Here is a 9,781-nt window from a genome sequence, read left to right on the forward strand (position 1 = left end):
GGCCCCTCAGATGTTGTTGGACTCCCAACAACCTCAGTCAACATATGGCTGATGGCTACGAGTGATGGCATCTGGAGTCCAGCAACATCTGGAAGGCCCCATAGCCACCACCCCCTTTAAGCAGGCTCTGAAATGCATTTCGTTCCCTACTGAGAAACTGCCAGCAGCCCACACCACGGGAAGGATTTCTCAAGCTGAGGTGCAGGAATTTTTTATGCCAGCCTACTTCACAGGGCTGTGGTGCATGAATAGTCAAATCCATATAATTAAGGCATATTTTTAATCAGGCAGCAACTGATGCCTCCCCCCTCACAATGCATGCCTTCAATATTAGTTTGTATTCCACTCTGCATACATGGGTGGATCTAATCTGGTTCAAACACTCCTGCCTTCACATCTATTTGTGGCTGTTTCTAAAACATGGTGCTTTGTTCAGCGCGCGCACAGAGACTCAGATTTCCCACATCTGCATTTTAAAAAGTATGTACCTAACATTGTATAGGTACATGTATCTTCCAATTCAATATTCTCCTCCCTTGCTTTCTATGTCTCGTTAGCACAATTCATCTGTGCCCAGAATAGTCCTAAAAATAACATTTCCTCCTCTGATTACAGGCTTTCTCAGAGAGGGAGGGAGGGAGGGAGGGAGGGAGGGAGGGAGGGAGGGAGGGAGGGAGGGAGAGAGAGAGAGAGAGAGAGAGAGAGAGACCTCCTTTCACCTCTTTGCCAAGCTCAGTTTGTGTCTAAAGCTAGTAGAGAGTTTACCTTTCAGGCCAAAACAACCCAAGGATCTGCCTGATAGAAGGAAAGAAATTGTGGTTTTTGTTTTAAAGGACAAAGTAAAAGCAACAGTGGCATCCTTTTAAGAACATAATAAAAGCCTGCTCAATCAGGCCAATAATAGCCCATTTAGTCCAACGTCCTGTTCCCACAAGGATGCATCAGATGCCTGTGGGAAACCAACAGGATTCGAGCACAAGGAGATCACTCTGCCCTCCCGTGGTTTCCAGACACTGGTATTCAGAAGCATCACGGCCTCTGATCATGGAGGCAGAGCATATCCATCCTGGCAAGTAGCTACAAGTAGCCTTCTCCTCCATGAATTTGTCTAATCCTCCTGTGGGAGTGAGTTCCATAGATTAACTTTACACTGATGGTATTTGAACTTTCAAGCTAACAAGTAGCTTACCAGCACAAACTTTTAAATGTCTACTCAGAAGCAAGCCCTCGGGAGTTCAGTGGGGCTTATTCTCATGTAAACTTGTACCTTAATTGTGGCCCTGGTAGGTGCAAGTGAGCTCCCTCCCTGCTTGCATTATCTCCATCATCAATTATTATTAATTATTATTAATAATTGAATTTATATACATACCACCCTATACCCAGAAGTCTCAGGGCAGTTCAACTTGGGTTCTGCTTTTCTATAACAAATACCCTTCCTATGCAGCTTATTCTCATAATATTTAAAAACCCCAAAATATGGTAAAAGAACCACCACAAAATAGAAACAAAATTGCATAAAATGTTAAACACCTAAAACGAACAGAACAGCATCATTATTTATCTTTTAAGTCTAACCACCAGCCTAACATCGTTAAATCTCAATTACAGCAACATTTCAGCCTCCACAAACAGATACAACCTCCTACATATGTAGGGATCTACATATAATATAAGGGATCTTCAAGCAAACAAAAACCACTTATAATAATGTCTTGGCCCTCTGCACATGCAAAGCATCCTAAAGAACAATAGTACCATTCTATATGTGTCTACACAGAAGTAAGTTCTGTTATTGTCAGTGGGGCTCAGCTTGTAGTCTACCCACCTGCAATAGGTGACAGCCATGCTGAACCCTCTGAGAACACCACAAAGCCTTGAGGAAAGTCAAGGCAAAAACATTTGTGGGGTTGCATGCTTTTGAGTGTTAGACTACCCATACTGGAAATAGAATTGAAATAAACTCAGAGGCCGCTTAGCCCAACCCACTGCTCAGAGCAGGAACTGCAATGGAAGGTGCAACCTCAACACCTCTGGCAGCTGGCCACCCAGCTTCTATTCAGATACCTCCAGTGACAGAGAGCCCACCCTGCTCCCAAGGCAGGTGGTCCCACTGCAACATCTCCTTCCATTTCTCAAGGCTTCCTCATCCTCTGCTTGACTGACTGCTCTTCAGCTCTCTCTCCTCTCCTTCTCCTCCCCTTGCAGCTCTTTCAAGGAAGGGACTTCGCTCAGTGGCACAGCTCCTGCCTTGCATGCAGAAGAAGGTCCCAATCCCCAATGGCCTCTCCACATAGGAATGAGGGAGAAGCCTGCCTGAAACCCTGGAGAGCAGCTGCCAGTCAGTGCAGACAAAGCTGAGCAAGATAGACCAAGAGTGAAAGGCAATTTGCTGTGACTTGCTTTCCTCACCATCCCAGCCATCCACCTAGGCGATGCTCAGTGCTCTTTCTACTTAAAATGCAGCATCTGGTGGTGATACCTTTTGTGTTATTGCATCTTCTTGCCATCAGACATGAATTACTCACCTCACTGCTGCATTTCACCTGAGCCAGGTCTAAACGGTTGCTTTAAAACCATCTTGCAGAGTAAGGAGGAGACCCAAGCCATGCCCCAACACCAGGTGGTGAATTTGCATTGGAGCCCAGCCGAGCAGGAGAGTGACAAATTAAAACTGCTTTGAAATAACTTCGCCAGCTGACAGTGGAATGCAACATTTTAGATGTCTCGGTAGCATAGAGAAAATACTAGATTAGGTTAGATGGGGGGGGTGTATTGCTGGAAAGTAACCATCTCTTGGATTTGCTCTGATGCCAATAGTCAAGGAACAGAAAACATCTACCCCCAAGTAGGCTTATCTTCAAGTTGCCACAAGGTTGCTTTTCACCTTTTTAAAAAATGTAGTTTATGCAGAGTGTATGTGTGGGTGTTCAAGATAATATATCATTGGGTAGGAGATACCTATATGTGTGTGTGTGTGTGTGTGTGTGTGTGTGTGTGTGTGTGTAAAAACAAAGTGTACAGCACATTCCATGCAGCATCTTAACTCAGAAATGTGCATATTAAAATGGGGAAAATAATAAGCATTGATACATGCTCAGATTAATTATAAGTAGGAGATATATATATATATATATATATATATATATATATATATATATATATATGCCATTAGGTCTTAGTAAGTATGTGTGTAAATAAGTGAATGGTCATTTTAATTCAGTGTTTCAGTTTTTAACTTCTTTGATAATACAGCAAGAATTTCAAATTATTATTATTATTACGAACATATTCTGGATTTCACCAGTAGATGTGGATCTCTAGGTTTATTGCGGGAAAGTGAGGAAAGGCAGCAGTGGGAAATAACAGTTCCTTTGGTTGCTAAAAGTAAAAATAAATTATGGATTAAATAACTGGAAAATAAGTGTTGTGGGTTTAACTGACTTTTGTTCTGCCTTTGAAGTTTCAATCGCCATTCTAAAAAAAAAAAAAAAAAAAGCCCCCTCTCCTGCGAGTCTAATCGCAACCCTTCCTTCCCCTGCAATCTCCATTCAGAGACACCCGGCAAGAGCCTCAATCAGAGTTTGCTTCAGAAGGATGTTGCTTTTCGGGGGGCGGGTGTTTAGCGTCCAATTAATACTCCCCCCCCCCCGAAACTTGTCAAGACCTCGATTTTGATTTACACCTTTTTGGGGTGGGGAGGAGGGGACACATTTAGTCAAGATGTGGCATGGATTTTGGTGTCCCGGAAAATGACAGATGATGAAGGCGAAGCCCAAGACCGGAGCGGGGTTGGAGGAGCATCACCTGAATTTTTCAAACCTGCTCGCCGCCCTCTAGTGCGCAGTGTTTTAAAGAACAAAAGCAGGGTTTTCACTTTTATCAAATCTCTCCGCTCCCTGTATTACAATTTATGTTTTTGTCCTCTTCAAGAGCAAATCTCTTTCCGCATACCGCTTGAATGTAAGAAGAATGTTCCGTTTTCCGCAACGCAAGTTGTTCGGAAGCAAGAGCCACTGCGCTCCATAGAACATTTTCCCGCTCTCCACCCCGAGAATTTACAGCCTTACAGCGCAAATCCCGCGCAGGTTTTTACTTATGGCGACTCCCCCGTGCCCCGGTGAGATTTACTCCCAGGTAGAGGGAGTGAACCTTGCAAGATCGCAGCCTTAAGATCCTCTTTGTCTCTTATAAAAAATCCCTGGCCGGGACCGCGGCGCAAGTAGGCTATCTAGAGATGAGCAAAGAGCCAGATTGGAAAGGAGAGCCGACCTCCGCCCCGAAGAGGCTGCTCGCCCAGCAGCTCTCGCCTGCGGGAACGCAGAACCAAGCCTCCAGCCGCGACCCTCATTTGCAAGTTCCTTTGCTGGGAGAGAGAGGGGATTCATGGCAGGCTACCCCCCACTGCGGGGGGGGGGGGCAGACACTGTCCCAGCCAGGCGAGGTCAGCCTCCCCAAGGCAGGCAAGCGGGGCGGCGGGAGAAGCCTTGGAATGGGACGCATTTTTCAGGTTCCTTAACTCACGCCAAACATTTTAGCACCATCTTCCCGCCACCGCCGCTTCGGCTTGGGGAGATCTCCTGAACCCTAAACCACCACATGCTCCCCATTATTTCTCACCCTAGCTAGTATGAGTTTTTAAAAACCGAGAGCACTTGCGCTGTGTAAATAACAAACGGGAGTCGCTTCGAATCCATTTCGGCTCGAAATCTTGCCACAACAGTGCTTGTTTGCAAACACAAAATCGTAACGATTCGTAGCTTCCTCTATCTTGTTCTTTCTTTTTCCTTCTTTTTCTCCCTACCCCGTTTTCGGGCATTTTTGGTTTGCGGGGTTCTCTTTCTTTTTGAATCCGGGGCAATGCTATAACGCGGGCGGTTGTCCAGTGGCGTAGAGTCCAGACACACGACAGCGGGGAGCGGCGGGGGCGGGTGGCAAATGCCAAAGACTGAGAAGGACATTGGGATGAAGACCCCGATCCACCCACTCGTGCGTAAGTAAGCCCCTGGGAACTCGACTAGGCTTTATTTTAGGAAACGCAGCTGAAAGGAGAACTTCGAAAACCCGAGAATTTGCCTAGATGTTGGTGTTGTATTATTAACAGTAAATAAGTTGCAATCGGTCCTAATCACACTCAGAGTAGACCCACTGATATGAATGGACCTTACTAAGGGCTCAGCGGTTGCATTTTGAGTAGAAATTCGTTGAATACAAAATAATGGGCACAGGAAAAACTGCATATAAGTTGTTCTGCTCCGCTCGAACAACTGAAACCCGTTAGCCATGTCCATTCATTTCAGTGGATATAACTATGGTGGGAACAACAATAAAACAAAACTATTACAACTACTACTTTCAGTTAGGTGGCATGGTAAGGAAAGGTTTAAAAATCAGACAGCTCCGCAGCGCTGTAATTTCAGCAGCGCGCTCTCAAACAGAGCTCGCCTGCTTTGTTTTTCCCCTTCCGGAAAAGGTGACTCCCTTGGTCCCTTGGTCCCTCGAGGAAACCTGGCGCTGCGCGGCCGCCTCAAGGTGCATTAGGGGGGCAGCGCCTGGCGAGAGGGCGAGCTCTCCCCCTTTTCCGAAGCAATTACCCCCAGAAAGGGTCTGCCCGCCTCGGACCTCCTCGACGGCAGGCCGGGAGGGCGTTGAGGAGAGAACGGGGTCCCAAGCTAAGGAATGGACAAAGAAGGACTTTCTTTTAGGAGGGCCCGATTCCATGGGAAGAGCCTTCCCCTCGTGAGCTAGGGCAAGCCCCCACCCCCAGTCCCCACCTTCCGCCAGCAATCCCAGGTTCCTTTTTTGATCCAGCGCTGTCAAACCCCGGAGTTCGGATTTGCTTGGGTGGGTCCGCCTCCAGCTCCTGGAGTAAGTCACAAAATTCGCTGACCATTATTTGGGAAAGCAAAGCAAACTACAATAGTTTGCAACCCTCCCTGGTTACCTTGGCGTGCAAAATTGGGTAGGCTAGAAGACTTTATTCCGTTTTGTTTATTTGAAAGGCATTTTCAGGACACTTTGAAAGATATCAGATGGGCCAATGGCCAGGCCCAGCGAACACTACTTCACTTCTGTTCTTATGTTTATTTGAAATATATCCGACCCTCTTTATAGCCTGAATAGGTGTTATAATAATATTTTTATTATCATTACTATTACTATCGTTATTTCAGCAAGTGCCAACGAAGGGCTCGGGCTCCAGAGCATTCTGGGGCACACAGCCGACGCCCCCCTTCCTCTCTTTAGCACGACGGGTCGCGGGCGCCGAAGCAAAGGCGCCGGCCGTTTTCTCTTTATTCCAGAAGGACGCCCGTTTCCCTGCCGATCATCGCCCAGCCCTCCTGATCTCATTTATCCTCTCAAAAACCGTAGTATTATAAAGCAAACCCACTGTACGGAAGGGTAGGTCAGTTTGAGAAAGCGGGAGGGGGGCACACGGCCTTTCCAAACGGGCCGCGCGACCCGTCAAATCCAAACTAGGTAAAAGCGCACGTAGGTTGTATAAAACGACACACAAAACAAAACCTCACAAAAACTATTTGAGCGGGTCCTTCTCTTAGCTACAGAAAACGGTCGAGGCAGGGGTGCGTTGGTTGGGGGGGGGGAGCGAGGCGTTGTTGTCCTTTGGCCTTGGCTGGCTTCACCGCTGCAGGAGATTTCCTGCTCCGCCCCTTGCCCCAGAGGCCTGCCTGTCCTCTCTAGCACTGGACTAAGAGGCACCGGATCAACCTCCGCGGAAGCCTGTTCTGCAGCCCTTAGAAAGGGGGCTTCGTCCGCCGAGCAAGGGATGGCCCTGACCCAGAGACCCGGCGCCCACCCCCCGCACCTTGATTCTTCAGTCTCCTCAGCAAATTTATGCGAAAGGGAGAGAAACCCCGTCATCGAATCTGGACTCACCCCACCCCCAGTGCTCGCCTCTCGGGGGTCAGCCACAGCCCTGGGAAGCGCTCAGGTGCCCTAGGTATAATTCGAATTCTCCCCCACTTTTCCAGAATAACCTAGCCGTATTCAACCTCTTGGAGGGGTGTCTCTCCGCTTTTATATATATTTTTGAAAGCCCCCCCCCTATGAAACCCTAGCTCTCTGTTCCTGCAAGAAAGAGACGCTTCGGATTTAGTTGCACCCTCTTTTCTACGGGAAAGTGCAGCTGCCCGCTTCGCTCACTCCAAATCTCCGGCCCGGGCGGACAACAACACACCTGGAGACAATCCGAGCGCTGAATCCGGCTAAGGCCAAAAAGTGGAGAGGCTCCAGAACTTTTCTGCCTCCGCTGTCAAAGCGCACCCGCTTCCGACCTGCAGAGCTGCCCCCCTCAGAAAAGGATGTTGGAGGCGGGCAGCTCCAAACCAAAACCAGCGCCCGCCTCCCCTCCGGAGTTCCGCCTAGCCAGGAATCCGAGCGGGACTTCGTTTTCATTACCAAATCCTAATCTTAAAAAGGAAGGAACTGGTTTGAGATTGGGACGCCTGTTTTAAAGTTTACTTTAAAAAATTTTAAATTCGGATTAATCAGGGTTAAGAACTAGTATAAATCAAAATCGAGCAAATTCAGAATCCTGCCTAACTGGGTGCGCGCACCTAAATATATCTATAGGGGTCAGCCTCCCCGCACTTTTTTTTGGCCAAGATTTGGTGGGCAAAGACCCGATGATTGAACAATGCGCACCTGAGTTAATGCTTTGTTCACACGTTCAGTTCGAATCCTTCTTTAGGTACCAGTGAATGCATCATTAGCCGCATCCCGCAAATCGAATATGAACGCTACGGGGCAAAACAACACAAGAAACCCAAGACTCCCATTCTCTTCCATTCTCCAAAGTTGAGAAAATTTCTCTCTTAAAGCTCCAGGCCCACCTCGAGTTCCTCCCAAGTAAACTTCGCTGCGCTGCATATGAAACCATTACTTTAAAAGTGAGAGTAAACCCGCCCAGGCGTTCAGGAGACCTTTCCAGAACAACCAGGAAATTCCAAAGCAAGCGGAATCGCTCCGGATTCGCCCTCCCTCAGTCCCACAGTTCAGTCCATCCCCACGGCCTCCTGGAGCCTACCTGAAATAGTCCATTTTGCAAAAGATTTCTTTGTTCTTGACGTAGCAGCTGTTTTGCTGGCGAAGCGAGGTCCGGCACACAGAGCATTCCAGGCAACGCACGTGCCAAGTGAGGTTGTTCACCTGCGAGGAGGGGGGAGAGGCAATGGGACCTGGGATGAGGGCTGAGGGGGCTGGCAGTAAGAAAAAACCTTGTCCGTTCACTGCCCCTGCCCCACAACACACCTACCCACCAACCATTCCCCCCTACGCGGCTCCCCTTTACCTTGAGCAGGTACCGGTCCACAATCTCCAGGCCGCAACTGGAGCAGACGTTCTTGGTCCCCGACGGCAAGGAGGAGGAGGCGGAGGACGGCGGGGAGCAGACGGAGGGTGTGGAGGGCGTGCTGGCGCCCGAGCGCGCCTCTTCTTTATCCAGGGCGCCCGGGAGCGCTTCCCCGTCCGGCTGGGCCTGCGGAGAGCGAGAGAAAACCAAGAGGCGTTAGACGTGCGGCGCAGCTCGGCGGGAGCCCGACAGCACCCCAGGGCTCCCCGAGAGGCGGAGGACCAGCCGCTCTCTCCTGCTTCTTCCTTCTCCCCCTTTCTTCCTTCCTCCATTTCTCAGCCAGCTGCGCCTCGTCCTCCCCGTCGGAAGCAGGCTTACCATTCGTCAAGGCGCGCGGTGGAGATGTTCCTCGCTGCTGCTGCTGCTGCTTCTGAAACCGGCGGAAAGGCTCTAGCTGCGGGGCTCCATGCCCCCCCCTCTATATAAGCCCGCTCCAGACAATAAACCTCAACTTTGTAGTGGCCATAGAAACGGCGTCGATCAAAAAAGAGGGAGAGGGAGAGAGGGAGAGAGAAGGAAAAGAAGAAAGGTAGAGGCGGTAGGGCTTGTTAATGGAGCAATTTGCGGGGGGGGGGAGGAAAGGAGAGAAGGGGGGTGGCTTTGAAAAGCGGCTCTCGAGGTAATCGCTGCGCTCCAGGCTCGCTTTGCTTCGCCAAAGCTGCTGCTGCAGCCGTGTCCACGCCGTCCTCCTCCCTACGCCGCCCCGAAGCGCCTGCAATTAGCGCCGAAGCCCAGCCAGAAAGGCAGCGCTTATCAATCAGCCTCGCCGTCGGGTGGGCTGCGTAAAAGCAGCGCCTGCCTGCCCCTTTCCTGCTCCTCTCTTCCCCCACTGCAGTCGCACTTTCTCCTCCCTCTCCCCGAGCACCAAAGAACTGAGACCCCCACCCGCGCGCAGCAGAAAGAGGGAGGAGGCGATTTCTACCTCCCCACCACACAAAAAAACCCGTGAGAAGACTCTCTTTCCTCTCTCCCTACCCGAAATTTTGCATCATTCTCCAACCAACACTCTCCTCCACTATACGCTACCACCACCACCACCAAGGAGGCTTCCAGACGGCATTTTATTTTATTGACTCGTAAGGAGGCCCTTTTGCTCTCGAGGAGACCACCGTCCCAAGGCACTAAAAGCAGAAGGAATTTCTCGAAACATGCCCCCCAAGAAAAGAGATGCAGGAGATGGGGAGACAGAGTCACCTGGGAGATCAAGGAGGTGATCTCACTCTCTCTCCCCACCCCCGCAAAAGGCAGGGAAGGGGTTAGGGTGGCACCTACATGGGGGGGGTGAGGTCACATCTGTCCTCCTCTATAGAAGCTGGGGAGTTTTCCCTCTTCTGTCAAAGACGTGGAAAGCTGGGCGGAGGGGGGGGTTGCAGTTAGGCCTCTTTTATCCTTGTATGCTCCTTTTTTGTG

At 49.7% G+C, this 9,781-nt stretch overlaps 1 protein-coding gene across 1 annotated transcript in view; it reads right to left on the reverse strand.

Moving 5' to 3' along the window:
• Positions 1-8,752, reverse strand: part of LHX6 (LIM homeobox 6) — a 34,827-nt gene extending 26,075 nt beyond the window's left edge. Inside the window, exons 1-3 of the mRNA XM_060270251.1 lie at positions 8,690-8,752; positions 8,312-8,497; positions 8,048-8,169 (exon numbers count right to left, since the gene is read on the reverse strand). Of these exons, the coding sequence (XP_060126234.1) occupies positions 8,048-8,169; positions 8,312-8,497; positions 8,690-8,692 (311 nt within the window). The 5' untranslated portion in view covers positions 8,693-8,752. The remainder of the gene's footprint in view (positions 1-8,047; positions 8,170-8,311; positions 8,498-8,689) is intronic.
• Positions 8,753-9,781: the final 1,029 nt, after the last annotated feature.

The sequence above is a fragment of the Zootoca vivipara genome, chromosome Z (genome assembly GCF_963506605.1).
Source record: "Zootoca vivipara chromosome Z, rZooViv1.1, whole genome shotgun sequence".
NCBI lineage: Eukaryota > Metazoa > Chordata > Lepidosauria > Squamata > Lacertidae > Zootoca > Zootoca vivipara.